The following is a 16,565-nucleotide window of genomic DNA, read 5'->3' on the forward strand; positions in this document are numbered from 1 at the left end:
GAGCAAAGAATTGGGAATATACTGTTGTAAGGTGCATATATTATATGTGAAGTGGCATAATACTATTTGAGAGTAGACTATGATAAGTTTGAAAAAATACATATGGTGAACTCTAGAGCAATTACCTGGAAAAATACAAAAACCAAAGGAATGTAACTAATAAACCAATAAGGGAGATAAAATAGAATAATAAAAAATACTCCAGAAGAAGACAAGAGGAGAAAAACAAAGAAAAGATGGGACAAATAGAAAGTAACTCATGAGATGGTAGCAAATTCAACAGTATTAGTAATTATATTAAATGTAGTTATCTAAACAGTTGAATTAATAGCCATCGATTGTCAGACTAGCTAAAGAAATCAAGACCCAATTAAGTGCTATTTACAGGAAATTTGCTGTGATTATAATACACAAATAGGCTTAAAAGTAAAAGAATAAAAAATATTTCCCATACAAACATTAATCATTAAGTTAGAAGTAGCTGAATTAACATCAAAGTCAATTCAGAACAAGGGAAGTTAGTATAGAAAGAGTTACATTTCATAACGTTAAAGGGATCAGTTCATCAAGAAGGCATATTCTAACTGTATACAACTAAAAACAACCTCAAAATATGTAAAACAAACCTGACAGAACTAGAAGGAAAAATAGACATATCCACAATTATAGTCAAAGATTTCTATTCCCTTTTCTCAATATTTGGTAGAGTAAGCAGACAAAACAAAAATAGGAGTTTAAAACAAAACAAAAACAATAGGAGTTTAAAGGTATAAACACTTAATCAACTTAATTGCCATTTATAGACTACTTAAACCAAAGAATACAGGTTTTTTTTTAAATTTTATTGAGGGGTGCAGAGAGTGAAAGGGACCGAGGATCTGAAGCAGGCTCTGTGCTGACAGCAGACAGCCCGATGCAGGGCTTGAACTCATGAACCATGAGATCATGACCTTAAGTCAGACGCTTAACCGACCAAGCCACCCAGGCACCCGAGAGTACAGTTTTTTAAGTGCACTTGAAAAATCTTTTATATTTTTTTTGTACAGCCCTCCAACTAAGAATGAGTTTTGCATTTTCAAGGAGTTACTTAAAAAAACAAAGAGTACGAGAGACTGCATATGGCCTGCAAACCCTGATATATTTCATACTTGACCCTAGACAATAGGCTAAGTGAAAGAAATCTGACACAAATATGCAAAGCCCTGGGAAAGGTGAAACTAGTTTATAGTGATAGAAAGCACGTCACTTGCTGATTGTTAGTGGAGGGGATTGAAATGGAGCCATGGAGCCTTGGCGTGATTGATGGTGGTTGCATGTGTACATACATTTAGTCAAAAGAACTATCATACAGGGCACCTGGGTGGCTTGGTTGGTTAAGCGTCTGACTGGATTTTGGCTCAGGTCATGATCATACGATTCATGAGTTCGAGCCCCACATCCAGCTCCACGCTGACAGCACAGAGCCTGCTTGGGATTCTGTCTCTTCCTCTCTCTCTTTGCACCTTCCTTGCTTGTGCTCTCTCTCTCTTTCAAAATAAATAAACTTAAAAAAAAAACTGTCGTAAGATGAATGCTTATAACAAGTTGAAGATATGATCGTCCATTTCAGTAGGAAATTTTAAAACATTCTGGTCTCCCAGAATTAACAATGCTTATGCTAAAACAACATCAAATCCCATTAAAATGGACAAGTTAGAGCACTAGTTAGATACCATTATTTGTCACAAACATGACCACTTCCTTTATTAATTATTCTTACGTAATGGGTATCTTTTTGCTAATTTCAGCTTTTTTATAACTGTTACCTACTCTGCACTTAGACTGTACTCACAGAGAGAATATGTGATAATGTTTATGTAATGGAATTTTAATGCACTTAACAAACTTCAGACAAAATGGTAAAAATGAAGGAAATCAGTGAAAACCACTCAAAAAATGCATGAGATTATCAGTGCTACAGACTAGCAAAAACACACAGTGCAACATGTGCCAAGTATACAGCTCCAAAGACAACCACACGAGGGCTCTCTTTTCCTGGCACCGAGCTGCTTGTGAGCCAAGATGAATGCAGACCAGTTATAATGTGAGAAATACCTCCTAAGCTGAAATATAGGTACTGCAATGAAGTGCTTTGTAAAGGTAAATTGTTATAACCTGAAATGGAACGGGCAGATCTCAGGACCTGAACACAATGCAAGTCAGTGATTTTTGGAGGGATATCAGACAGAATCATTAAACTTCTTGAAGCTGATCCTCACCAACAGAAGTGTCAAAGTTTATTTTGGAATAGTGTGGAGATTTTAAAATTACTTCCTATTAGATGACAACCTTGTCACTTTTACATTAGTTGGAACAGTAATGAGAACAGTGGTCTTTTTGCCAGCAGGCCTGTTTCTGACAAATTCATTGCAATTATTCTAAAACTGAATTTAAAAAAAAAAATTGGTTTGGGCTTTATTTTCATCTCAAAACAAAAGGAATTAGTCATTGGGTCACTTGTGGAATTTTATAAGACAAGTCATATTTTTGGGTGCTTCCTACAATATTATTTGGTGCCATTGTTAATATAATACTTAGTTTGGTATTCCTTATGAAATATTTTAAATTTGGCTTTACCTATTTTACCTGGAGAGTTGACCAAGCTGTATTCCACTTAAAATGAAAACAGTATAGCAGTTGGTAAAACTCCTTTAAATTAAGGCATAAGGATGCATGATTTCACTAATGCAAGATGTGTTTTGTTTGTAGGGAATTCACTATTGAAACTGAGGGGAAAACATTTCAGTTAACAAAAGACATGGTCAACGTGAAGAGATTCCAGAAAACACTACATGGTAAATTTCTTAAAATAATTAAACACGGAGTGCCTGGGCGGTGCAGTTAGTTAAGCGTCCGACTCTTGTTGGCTCAGGTCATGATCTCAGGGTTCGTCAGTTCCAGTCCCATGTTGGGCTCTTCTGTCAGATTCTCTCTCTGCCCCTCCCCCCCGTTTCACGAGCATTCTCTCTCTCTCAAAATAAATAAATAAATAAACTTAAAATCATCACAATCCTTGAAGTTTTTTTTTTTCTTTAAGTTTTATGACATAACCATTTTACAGAAAATTTGAAGAGGAAAAATAGATCTTTAATGCCACAACCCTAAATCTGATGAATATGTTTAAGGCATTATCTTTTGCCTTTTTAAAAAATTTGTGTCAATATTGAAAAATAGTTTGTAATGCCACCTTTATATTTCCTATGGCCTGAGATGCATATGAAGAATATCTCTTTGATGAAAACCATCTTTTTTTTTTTTTCCTTCATTTTAAGGAAAAGTCCTTTTGTTTCTTAAGCAAAGGAGAGAACTCACCCCTCCTGTCTTTTGTGGCAAAATCTGTTAAAAGTCATTTAGATTAATGATCTTTCCTGCTTCTTTAAAAGACAAGGAGATGATTATTTTTATAGAACAAATTATATGAATTGGGATTTTTGGAGAATATACAGAGGATGCTTATGGTTAATTGTGGCTGAGTAGAAGTTTCTGGAAACTGAGAGTAGTAGGTGGGTATTTGAGAAGGGACTGCTAATGGAGAGAGTAGGCCTACTTTTCCATTTGTGTTTGGCCAGCCCTATAGCCAGGCTTCCGTGAGCTGTAAAAGCAGTCTGAGCAGTGATGGGAGTAAGCAGGGGATACTTCTTGCTTTGGGGCTTTTTAGCCACCACTCTGGCGGCTGGTTCAGAACTGCACTTTACTGTTGCTTGGATGACCCAGAAGGATGGGCAGAAAATACCTTGGTCATATTTCTACCATGTTACTCTTACTCTTTATCACAGACAAAAGAAACAGCCTCCCTTTTCCTCCACATATGTGAATTTTTGGTTCTACTTATCTCCTTTCCCTTGAAACAAATTCTCTAAGGTTAAGCTCAGTTACCTTAGACCCAGTGCTTAGCAGTGTTTTCTTTGTGAGTAGTAAGTAATGAATACATTTCCTATGTGTACCACAGGTATAGCCTCACCCATGTGGGGCCTCTGGTAAATGTCTTTGATTGAGAACAGATTCCTGCGCAAACTTCTCTGAAGGCCTCTTGACCCCAGAGCCTTGGAAGTACAATGGCAGTAACTTGACTTTCTTAAAGAGTTCTCATCAAGATAGCAAGATAAAAACACAAAAGCATGTGATACTTGTTGTGTGTAGGAATTGTCTTTGTTAGTTTTGTCTGCTGTGGTGGTAGATCTTTGGTTCTAGCAAAGTCTTATAAAAGCTCGAGAGTTTTAATGTTTTCTGCAAGGCAAGGCAAGGCAGATGATGGAGTAGCTGCTGTTGATCGTAGCTTACCAACTGTAGTATACTGTGGAAGGAACACTCTGGTACCTTGTGTCATTTTTATTGCCATATAAACAACTAAATTTGGTGAAAAACTTTTTCACTCCACTTTCACTCTTTAAAGGCATCATGTTTCCTACCAGCAAATAGTTTTAAGGAATGTTCTGCTTTTGTTCTGATGTACGGGAGCAGTCAAATCCATCCAGAATAGATATTTTTAGTGCTAATAAGACTTGTTTAGAGAGGAGCTGCAATGCATTACGCAGGGTTTGAGAGAATGTTACTGGATTTCTATCTCGTTTGCAGTGGAAGAAGTTGTTCCGAATGTAATCGAACCCTCCTTTGGCCTGGGCAGGATCATGTATACGGTATTTGAACATACATTCCATGTACGGGAGGGAGATGAACAGAGAACGGTAAGTTGTCTTGTACAGTACACTATTCTCTTACAGTGTCAGAGAATGTAATTTCCTGAAGTACATTATTAAGAAGACTCTGGATGATTGATTAATTACTAAATGTTTTAGTGATGTTAACATTCCTCTTTGCTTAACTCTTTACAAAGCAAAAAACTTTCTTATGTAGCTCACTTGAGCTTTAGGATGTGCAGGTTATTCTAGATGCCATTGTGTTAGTTGCCTGGTGCTCTTTATTCTGAGACAGAACATATTACTTTGGGGGAACTATCTGTGTTGCATCAATGGAAGATACTGGTACATGTTTTCAGAAAATTGGGAAGCAGGGGACAGCTCAGAGAATTTAGCCAAGCCACTTAACTGTATCTGTGCACTGGTGAAGTGTTAAAGGGAACTTTCTCAAACAGCATAAAATTGGGGGATTTGGGGGGTAAAGGTTCTCCTCCAGAGATACTGATTCACAGATCTGAGACCTAGGGATCTGTATTTTTTTTATAAGAACCCCAAGCGATTCTAGTGCGGGAGATTGACAGGTAGTAAATTGGGCAGTAACGTCCGCGGTACAGCCCTCCTAGCATTCAAGCACTGCTAAGGATAAATGTTTCTAAGAAGTCTTCATTAACTCCCACAAGCTTTCTTTTGACCCTGATGCTTCTGAATCACTGCTCCATGCCTTCCACTTTATCTCTTCATTCTGCCTCCCTTCACCTTTCTTACCTCTCTACTGCCTGCAGAAATTACACTCCTTTAATTTATAGGCACAGATTTCCAGGAAATCAATCAGAAGACCGGCTAGAGTGGAGAGACCGTGTATATCAAATTAACTGAATGAAACAGTCTTACCTGCATGGCCATTCTGCAGCTGAGTGTACGTGACGTTAGACGTCAACTCTCTAGTTCTTTTTGGGACATTTAACCTTGAAGAATAGACTGATAAGTTCTTGGTGCCAGTATTTTAAAAAGTCTGATATACTCTTGGTAATAAGGCAGCTAATAAACTTACTATTTTGTTCTCTGCCCTCATTGCGTCTTCATTTCCTGACATTTGAGGAACAGCTTTTCATTCATTCAACAGAACCTAGTCTAGACACCAGACATGTAAATATAAGGCACGGTTATTCTTGAGGCATGGCAGCATACAGAAAGTGTTCTTTTTAGATATCAAGTTTGCTGCAAGCCTTTTCTGTTTATTTTTCTAATAAAAGGATTAAAAAAGTCTTTTAGCTGTTCCTTTGAATATAACAATACGGATATAAGTAGGATTTTAGTAGAAATTTCATAAGGGCTAAGCAAGAATAAATTAGTGACATGTTTTATGAATGGCATAGAGAGTACCCTCATGAAGAGAAATTTCAGTAGGTTCTGGGAAGCCAAAAATGTTTCTAAACTATTATCACATAGTCCCTTAATCAATTTTCCTATAAGTTTGGTATAAAAACATTGCCAGTGAGATTTAAAAAATTATTTTTCTATAAAGGCAGGTCCTCGCTTCTCTCTCACATTAAATAGAATTATCACAAGATAGAGGCGAGGAGGGGTGCCTGGGTGGCTCATTGGTTAAGCATCCGACTCTTGATTTTGGCCCAAGTCATGATCTCACGGTCGTGAGAGCGAGCCCCACATCAGGCTTCACACTGAGCTCGGAGCCTGCTTGGGATTCTCTCTTTCCTTCTCTTTCTCTGCCCCTCCTTTGCTCGTTCTCTCTCTCTCTCTCTCTCAAAATAAATCAATAAACATTAAAAAGAGAGAGAGATTGAGAAGAGGGGCACCTGGGTGGCTCAGTTGGTTAAACATCTGACTTCAGCTTAGGTCATGATCTCACAGTTTGTGAGTTCTAGCCCTGCTTCTCTCTCTCTTCCTCTCTCTCTGCCCTTCGTGTGAGTCTCTCTCTACTCCTCTCTCTCTCTGCTCCTCAATCACTTCTGCCCTCTCTCTCTTTCAGGAAAAAAAAAAAAGACAAGTGGAATGCGAATGTTCTAGGATTTGGGCAGCCATGGAGTCTAGGGTTTACTTACAGCGGGATAGTCACAGTTGCTTAGCATTTAAATAGGCTTTTGAGGGACTTTGCTGGAACCCATGTCATTTATTTTTGTGGAACCTATTCATTCTGCGTTCCATATTCTTGCTTTGCCATGGACCTTTTATACAAATGTTACTGAAAAACTGGTCAGCTCTTATTTCCAACTCAAAATGGTAGACTAGTTTGCCTTCCACAAAATATCTTTGCTTTCTTTATTTCTGAGTAACTCTGAAGCCTATTTCAGGAGCAGTTTAGGAGGATTGTACTTTTTATTATAGGTATACAAAACATCTCTTTTTGTTTTATACTGTTTCTTTTGGATATACATTTGTGAGGTAATTAAGCTTGTCTGTTTTACCTGGTCACTAAGACTCATAGATCCTTTGGCTATGCTGAATTTTTTAAAGGACAGAATTGGATCTTGTGTTTTGGCACTATTTACTATTTGATGATTTAGAGGGAAGTTCCACAGAAAGAAGTAAGGCTTTTATGTGGTACCAAAAAATAACCATCTTCTATAGTAGCTTTCTGTTTTTTATTTTATTTTTTAATTTTGAGAGAGAGAGAGAGAGAGAGAGAGAGAGCATGCATACGCATGAGGGGAGGAGGGGCAGAGAGAGAGGGAGAGAGAATCTTCCAGCAGGCTCTGCACTGATGTGGGGCTTGAACTTAGGAACCGTGAGATCATGACCTGAGCCAAAATCCAGAGTCAGATGCTTAACCGACTGAGCCCCCCAGGCGCCCCTATGGTAGCTTTCTGGATGCTTCACGTCATTCAGCTTTTTATAACGGACCTATGAAGTAAACAGAGCAGATGGTAGACAGGTGCTTTTTAGATGAAGAAACCAAGATCCAGAGCTCACTAAGGTGGTTCGAATTCAGAGCTGCAAACCAGATCCTTCTGGTTCTATCTTGTTTTCTGTCTTTTGTCACACTGCTTTTCATGTCATGTTTTCTGGTATTTTGATAATGAAGTTTGGACCGTAATGTTTATAAACTAATGTATTTGGATGTTCTTCTTTTTAAACCATGTAGTTCTTCAGTTTCCCTGCTGTCGTAGCTCCATTCAAATGTTCGGTCCTGCCACTGAGCCAAAACCAGGAGTTCATGCCATTTGTCAAGGAATTATGTAAGCAAATCTAATCGGGTAATCTCCAGGAGAACGCTGTCAAGTAGACTCAGTTTTAGGAAGTGTATCTTGTTTTCAGTAAAAATACATGTCGAATAAAGAACACATCTAAGTGATTTTAGCCTCTGCTCTTACTTCTAAGAGATGTATGCTTGTTCAGGACGTTTTCTCCTAGCATTTGAGTTAGGGTAGGACCCAAGTGTCAGATTTGAAATATCCTTGCTTCTCTTCTTGACCTCAGTGCTGCTCCCTCCATCAGGGGCTCCTAGTGAGTGTTAACAACCCGAGGGGGTCTGCATCCACTGGACCCATAGCACTGAAAGGGCTCCTCCTGGTCCTCTGGCGGTCCACTTATTTCAGAGTTGGGAAATGGGAAGAGTTCACTGAGCTGCTTGGGGTTGTACAAGTAGAGGTGGTGGAGTCTGGACGGGGCCTCCTGGCCTTGGCTTTTGATTGGATACTTGTTGCCCTGCAGCTGTGTGAGATGTAGGTAGGACTGAGGGGTTGGGCTCCAGCAAGCCACCTAGGAAACTTGGGGGATTTTTCTTTCTTTTGCAACTGTTACTTATTGCTCTCTTGTCTTGGTTCCTTTTATAAGTTTCCTGAGCTTGTATGACGATATTTAGTTGATATTGGGACTTTCTCCATTTTTTATCTTTAATTTACTGTATCTTGGACAGCGGAAGCCCTGACCAGGAACAGCGTCTCTCACAAAGTAGACGACTCCTCTGGGTCTATTGGAAGACGTTATGCCAGGACTGATGAGATTGGTGTGGCTTTTGGCATCACCATCGACTTCGATACGGTGAACAAGACCCCTCACACGGCAACTCTGCGGGACCGAGACTCCATGCGGCAGATTAGAGCAGAGGTGGCTGGCCTTCTCTTCGGCTTTTTTTTTTTTTTTTAATTTTTTTAATGTTTATTTATTTTTGAGAGAGAAAGACACACAGAGTGTGAGTGGAGGAGGGGCAGAGAGGGAAGGAGACACAGAATCTGAAGCAGTCTCCAGGCTCTGAGCTATCAGCCCAGAGCCCAATGCGGGTCTCAAACCCATGAACCGTGAGATCACGACTTGAGTTGAAGTCAGACACTTAACTGACTCAGCCACCCAAGCGCCCAGGCATTTTAGTCTTAGAAATGTGTACTGGTGCCTTCTGATTTGAGCTGGGTTTTGTTGTATTTATGCCCCCCCTCCTCTTTTCTTTCATTTGAATTTTAATCATAGGCTTATATCAGAGCACAGATTCACAAATCCCCTTGGTTTAATTATGAAAATACCGTTAACAGTTATCTAATATTTTATAACCATTTGGCTCACTCTGGGCTCATTCTCCAGCAGTTTGCTTTTATGTAGTTGTTTGTTTATTTGGGCAAGAGAAGTATGATCCCAAGTGGTTGCTTCCATAGTTTTATTGGCAGGCTTGGGCGGAGGGGGGGGGTGCTTAGACATTTTATCTTTATATCTCTTTATAAATGTATACCTGTGTATGTCTAAACTTTTCCTGTTAATCTATTCAAAACAGCCAATAATGGTTCAGTAATTTTACTTAATGAGGAGGGATGATAGGGATAATAGGAAAAGTATGAAAGGGGAAGGAAAGAACAGCCACTTTGACAACTGCCTGACTCCTTTATTAATTTTTAGCAGAGGTTTTATTTAGAGTACGTATTGTGTGCTCAGCTTGCTACAGAGAGTTAATTAGGGAAAACAAAAGTAAAAGGCTGCTTTTTTCCACAGGAGTTTATAGTCTAAGTTGTAAGTCCTGCATTTCTGGTTTGTCTTTTTACAAAACCAGTTCTGGCTACTCTGGACCTACATTCCCATCTGATAGCGATTCTCAGAATGGGGTGCCTGGACCAGCAGCCTTCACATCACCTGGGATTTTGTTAAATAAGCAAAATCTTCACCCCAGACCCACTGAAACAGAAGGGTGGGCTGGGAGGTTGGAGATGGATAGAGGGTGGGCATGACTGTTCCAACGGTCTGGATGATTCTGATGCATGTTCAGTTTAGGAACTTCTGCCGTGTGGTAGCCAGTGTTTGGTTATGGCTGAAGAACAGCTGGCCCCCTTGGTTGGGGCTCTCCAGTTTGCCAGTCTCCGCTCATTCGTGTTCCTTGACGAGCTCCTCTTCTTAGGGTTAAATTTAACACCTGGAGTAGCTTCAGGTGACACAAATTTAGAATAATTAGGAAGGGCTCTGGGGGAGGATTGAGTTATCCAGGGGGAGCCGGTAGACATTCCGGGCTGGGAGGAAAAGCATGAACGCAGGCCCGGCAGAGAAGTCAGTATAGTTAAGGAGGCTTCCGTGAGAGTGACGAAAAACATTCTGTGGGGACCAGTTTGTAGAGGGACTTTGTCATTAGTTAGACACTGATTTGGCTCTCCTGAGTTCAGGGTGAATTTTCTTTCTGACAGTCTGATCAAGTCGGTTGATTCTTGGAATTCTCCTTCCTGTTACTGCAGGTCTCTGAACTGCCCAGTGTGGTCTGCGATCTGGCCAATGGCAGCATCACGTGGGCCGATGTGGAGGCCAGGTATCCTGTCTTTGAAGGGCAAGAGACTGGTAAAAAAGAAACAATCGAGGAATGACGACAGTTTTGGCGACTTCTGACCACTTGCCCTAATTGAAAAAAAAAAAAAAGCTCTTCTCATGTCCACTTGACAAACAGCATCGCATTTGCTCCCGGGGACTGCATTTTATCCTCAGTGGCTGCCTGACCTTACCCCACAATTAAAGTCGAAGGAATTCTGAACAAACTTGTAATCCATTTGCTCATGTTTCTGCACTTTCAGTAGAGCTGTTTTTCCCACTTTCAGTAGAGCTGTTTTTCCCACCGTTGCGTAGACATGCTCATGCTTAATGTTAAACACAGTTGATACATGTTTTTCAATTAACGGCCATATTGGGGTAAAAGTTACATACCATAAAACGCACCAGTTTTAAGTGTCCAATTCAGTGACGTTTATTTAGTGTATTTTAGAGTTGTGCAGCCATCGCTGCAGTCCAGTTTTAGAACATCTCCATCACTCCAGAAAGAAGTTACATGTGCACTTAGCATCACAGTTCATTCCCAGCCCCAAGCAACCACTTGTCTACTTTCTGTCTCTCTAGATTTGCTGTTCCTACTCTTTCTCTTTTTCTGAGAAAGCGATGCATTGCGCTAGAGAGACAGCATTCCCTAAGCAGCTGGAATAACGACGAGGAGAAGCTGAGGTGGGGAGGGGCGGCAGGGGCGGTGGGGGGAGGCACCTGCTGCTGTGGGGGTGCAGGGTGCCAACCATGATGCTCTGCGGACAGAAGATGACGCTCTGCTAGGTCTCCGGGAGGGAACACATTGGCAGAAACCTGCTATTTTAAGGCGTGCTTGTACTTGGCTTCTCGTCGAACCCCTGATGCTGAAGGAGCCCCACCCCTCGTGCCTGACTTGGCATTCTTCACCATCCCGGTGATGATTCCAGCTGGGTGGTTTGGGCTCAGCTTTTGAGGGACTTTACTCATGTTATGTTTTTGCATAGAACACTCAGAACACGTATATTTATTTGTCAGGAAGATATTCAAGGATGTGTGAATTTGAACAACTCTTCCCAGGGTTAGGACTTTGTCTAGTGTCTCAGCCTCCTCTCAGACAGTATAGGGCGGGGGCGGGGTGATCTCCAGAATGTTGCCTTGGCCTTGGGTGTGAAGAACAATTGAAGTAGTGGATCTCCACCACCCCCCATCCCCCCCCGGAGATTCTCTCATTTTTCTCTCCTCTCTGATGATGCCTACCACAGTACTGTGCGTAGTAGGTATTCAGTGAATAGACTTTGGATGAGTCTTGAATTTTTAAGCAAACCTCTTGGGAAGAAAGCCTTTTACTGAAGCTTATTTCTCTCCTGCCTGGTGCTTTCATTAAGCATCAAGGAACTAGATTTTGAATAAACTGAGTATCCATTTTCTAGGGATTTCTTTCACCTCATACTCTTATAATATAGCTCTTGACTTGTTGCATATTCTTATGTTGGGACTGGGGGTTGTCTTTCCTTTTTCTCACGGACTTCTTTTACAGCGAGTACCTCCATAGTGGGTCATCACCACCTCAGACGTTGTTACGAGCTCATTAATAGTAAAGATACATGTAATCCATAGTGGGATCTGCCTACTTTGGATCATAAAGGGATTAGAAGTAAAGCTCTTTTCACTTTTCATTGGCAAATACATCTGTCATGAGTTCAGCTGCTGGATACTAATTCTGGGAGCCCTCCCTTTCTCTGTACCGCCCCCCCCCCCCCCAGGGCAGTGCATGATTTCTCCTGAGAGAACACACTCGGTCTCTGAAGTGACTGATGACCTGAGTGGGGCCGGTGGGCCAGTGGCAGAGCTCGCTGGTTCTGTTTGTGCCATATATACTTGATTCTGAGCACAAGCAGAAGGGGCTCTTCACACATGAGAGTTTTGTGTGTGCACACGCACGCGATATACCCCTCTTCGGTTCCAGCTCAATGTGTATTTACAGCCCGTTCTTTCCGGGTGGCTGTGCTGTGAGGACTTTTCATTATTTATATATTTATATGTATTAGACTGTGGGCTAGTTCGACAAGGGCTAGATCAATAGTACCGTCTCCCAGAGAAGTTACTCTCGCTCATCACTTTCTCCAAAAACAGTGATGGGGAAGAAGCGTCAGATTTGGACTGTTTTTCACGGAATGTACATAAGAATGCAGTAGTTTCTTTGAAACAGATTGGATTTGAGGGCATTTGAATACAATGAGTTAAGTCCGGAGAAGTGGCCTGTGCCCGACTTCTGCAGGAGCCCAGAGCCTTAATACGGCTTAACAGCTCATAATAGTAAAATACGGAATACAGATGGATGTTCCGGAAAAGGAATTCATTGCCACGTCATAAAAATACAGAAATGATCTTACTAATTGGGTGAGATGGTGCTAGAGATGTCAGATGTCAAATGGCTTTCTGTGACAACAGCTTGGAAAATTATCTTGTTCAATAAATCACTTGAAATAGATTCATTTGGGCCCTTTAATATGTTTCCCTGAACCAGTATAAACTTAGGGGAATGGTACCAACTGTCTTAGCCGATGGAATCTATTCATGAGAGAACTGGATGCCCTGGAAGTAAATCCAAATTCTCTCTGGATACAGTTGCACTTAACCTTCTGTCACCAGGAAAAACGATTACTCTGTATCTCTTGGTTGGGGCTACGATGGAGAGGTTTTGATAGCATTGCTCACATTAAAGAAACTTGCACCAGCATCTTTGCTGATAGTCTGTTTAATGGCAGCTTCTAATTTGGCATTGGGCCAACACCACAAAGAAATTTAGTTGATTCAGTAAGTGAACGGATGAATAATTTTGCTGTGCCTCAAAATTCACCTTATTGCCTCTTCAATAATTCTTGCTTATTGGGCTGCTTCTGAGCAGTAATTGTGTTAAAATCATGTGGATGGAATTAAGTTCTCTTCCGGAAATTGGGATACAATCTGGGAGCTTCGACAAGAATTGCTGGAAAGAAGCAGCCTGTGGCCCTGCCCTCTTGTGTTTGTGACATGCTGTTCTCCCAGCTGGATGGTGTATCTTCCTAGCCATGGTAAAGGACATCTTTTTAAATCTGTTGCAGCAATGAAAGGTGTTAACCCCAGCTGCACATTAGAATCACAGGAGCTTTAAAAAAAAAATGCCCATGTCTCTGTCCCCTCCAAACCAACTTAATAAGTTTCTCCAGGGTGGGGCCTACATACCAATATTATTTTGAAATCATCTTAGGAGAGCCACTGCTGTAATGGATGCTTCAGCTCAAGCCATAAAGAGCCTGAGAACTCCCGCCTCCAAACCTGGGAAGGTCTTCTGAATGAAGGGTTTCTTCTGACAATAGGGGTCAAGTCAACACCAAAGTTTCCAGAAAAGATGAATTTCATGGGTGTTGTTTTTTTCCACTCCACTGAGGTGTCTCTAAATGTGCTGTCACAAACCCCGAGCATCTTGTGTTGGGGGCTGAACTCCCCCCTTCTGTCCCATTTGCCCGCCTGCTCTGATTCTGTCCAGAGACTTCTGTGAACTTGTAACAGGATTTCCAGAGGGAAAGGCACTTTTGTAGGGTACCTACCATGTGCCAGGTGGTGTTCAAAGAGGGTCCCTGTGTGTTCGGTCTTCTCATCCATATAATAAGTATTATTAATGTCCTTTCACATAAAAGGAAAAGAAAGCTAAACCTTTTCAGGTTCACTCAGCTAATTGAGGGCAGAACCAATTTTGAACCAAGTTCAACGTACGTGATCATGTCACAGCATGCTGCCACCTGGGTTTTGCTACTTTCTTTCGTGACTACAGATGAAGATCACTTGAGAAAGAGTGTCTTGAAGTGTCTAAGAAAATCTCGCCTTTAAAGAAATGTTTCAGGATATTCAACCTCAGTGAGGAAATCCACATGTTCTCCGACAGCAGCAGGAACACGGGGAGGCTCAAGAGGTAAATGCAATCAAAATGGCTGATCTTGAGCTGAGAGCCAGCTCGATCAGGGTCTTAGAATCCTGGAGTTGGTTTTGTGGCTCACTGGATGGGCTTGCACGTCTGTGAGGGACAGGGCTTCTGGAGAAGCCTAACGAACTTTCCTTCCTGTCCCGGCCACTCTCCTAACTGCACCGGAGCTGTACTCAGTCACTTATTACAACGTTTAAATAGTTTATTGCTCTCAGAACATGCTTACTTGCATATAACCTTGCCCTAGAACTCAAGACCTTTCCTTCCAGTGCCACACTTGGGAGTTGGTGAAAGATGCTTCCAGCCAGGTTAAGTCTATTCTATCATCGTGACTTATCTTAAGAGAACTGTCTGTAGGTCTTGCTTGGAGGAAGGTGTTGCTTACACTAGAGAAGAAGATGAGAGAAGGTGCGAGAAGACTATTCGTAGGCTCGCTGTGTGCTACAGAACAGCTATTTCCTGTGTCCTTGCACCTCACTTTCCGTCCTCAACCACTGACCGCTTAATGCCCTAGCTAGATAATTTTTTCCCCATCTGTCCTTCTCTCCCTTCCTCTCCCTTCCCCCTCCCCCCGCCTCCTCTCCCCTCTCCTCTCCTTCCCCTTTCTTCTCTCTCTGATCTGGCACTTGCTCGTCTTCCTGCTTTTACCTCTTGTTTGCTGTTCAACATTAGCCCGTTTGGGGATATTTGCCCAAAAGAACATACAGTTTTTACTTGGCATCAGGAACTTCTTTCAGAACACTCCTGTTTGCCTCGATACCTGGATTTACCCAAACCATTTAGGTACCATTTGGGAAACTGTTTAAGATTGTTTTGCTTGGGTCAGGGCTCATGTCAGAACTGAGTCAGTGGCCCAGGCAGTTAGCAAGGGCACAAACCTGTGCACAGCTGTGTGACGCACAGTGCTGTGATGGGTGCTGAAGGAAGTATTATAAAAGGAACCATGAAGTAGGGCCCTTGTTTGGAGAGCGGAGAGGTCAGTTGTCACTTGAGTCACTTGGTCCTTTTGCTGCTGTCCTCGGGGGTTATTTCCTTTTCTGGAAGCCGGTTGAGCAGAATGAGTCAGTTTTTACTTAGCCTGCTCGTGAGACAGCCGAATGTGTGTCCCTCCCCCTCACTCCTTGAAGTTTGCCATCAGAGCTGGTTGAGGGGAAAGTTCCTGTCCTGGGCCTGAATTCTCACACCCACGTGGGAATCGGGCTCTCACCCTGCACACAGGTAGTGTTACCGTGGGCGGTTTGTATAATCTAAAGCTGACAAGCCTTCACCATTACAGATACTTCATGTCCTCATTTAAAAAAAAGGAAGCAGCCCTCCGCCAGCAGAGCTTTAGGTAGAGATGAACCTGTGTGGAGCCCAGTGGGGCCAGTGGGGTGGCTGGCTCTCGTGTTTGGTGAAGAAGGCCAATGAGAGCCATTTCTGGCTTGAGTTTTAAATCTAAGGCCCCTCCAAGCTGGCTAGAGAGGAGATCGCAGAATGACAGCCAGGACTGGCTTGAGACGCATCCGTCCTGGTCATGTGCATTTGGATTTCACAGAGAAAGGGGTCTGTTTAAATTGGCAAATGTCCATCTACCCTGAGGAGCCCAGACTCTGTAATGGGTGTGTTCGGAGCAGGGACAATGTAGTCAAGATGAGCGTTTTGGAACCCCTCAGAGGGGATTGTGCTTCCTTTTGGTATTTACCCGACCATCTATCATTGTGAACTCTCTTACCATGTGAACGCTGGACCCATTGCTCCTCCGAAAGGGCTTTCTTTTGAGAAGGTGAATTTATAAGGACCTTGCACCCAATGAGACAATTAGACAAGCGGGGCCGGGTAGGGGGCAAGCGTGCTGTGGGTTTTCAGTTTCCCTGAGTGATCCCATGGAGCCACAGGCTTGCAGGATGCGGGTGGGTGGGGCTGTACTGGACACAGTGCATTCTAGTCCCGACCCTTCCAGAATCTAGATGTGATGATCCTCTATGCCTCTGTTCCAAGCCACAGCCTGAGCCTGAACCTAACTGAAGAAGCTTCATGAGCATGAGGCTGGGAAGAGAGAGCCCTTCTGGCTTTGGGGGCCAAAGCTGTCTGCTTCCTCTTGTAATATTCTGGACTTGGTGCAGAAGTGAGCCCATGTAGTGAAAGAGCAGACCTAGGCCGGCTGACTAGTGACTATGTCCCCGACATGGCCGCAGAAAGAAGTTCCCGCTCAAACCTCAGACCACGCA

The 16,565-nt window shown here is 42.3% G+C and overlaps 1 protein-coding gene across 1 annotated transcript in view; it reads left to right on the forward strand.

Moving 5' to 3' along the window:
- The window catches only part of GARS1 (glycyl-tRNA synthetase 1), a 44,953-nt gene extending 34,317 nt beyond the window's left edge, over positions 1-10,636 (forward strand). Inside the window, exons 13-17 of the mRNA XM_049641651.1 lie at positions 2,749-2,834; positions 4,615-4,724; positions 7,780-7,873; positions 8,554-8,744; positions 10,343-10,636. Of these exons, the coding sequence (XP_049497608.1) occupies positions 2,749-2,834; positions 4,615-4,724; positions 7,780-7,873; positions 8,554-8,744; positions 10,343-10,468 (607 nt within the window). The 3' untranslated portion in view covers positions 10,469-10,636. The remainder of the gene's footprint in view (positions 1-2,748; positions 2,835-4,614; positions 4,725-7,779; positions 7,874-8,553; positions 8,745-10,342) is intronic.
- The last annotated feature ends 5,929 nt before the right edge of the window (positions 10,637-16,565 follow it).

Source organism: Panthera uncia, chromosome A2 (genome assembly GCF_023721935.1).
Source record: "Panthera uncia isolate 11264 chromosome A2, Puncia_PCG_1.0, whole genome shotgun sequence".
Lineage (NCBI taxonomy): Eukaryota > Metazoa > Chordata > Mammalia > Carnivora > Felidae > Panthera > Panthera uncia.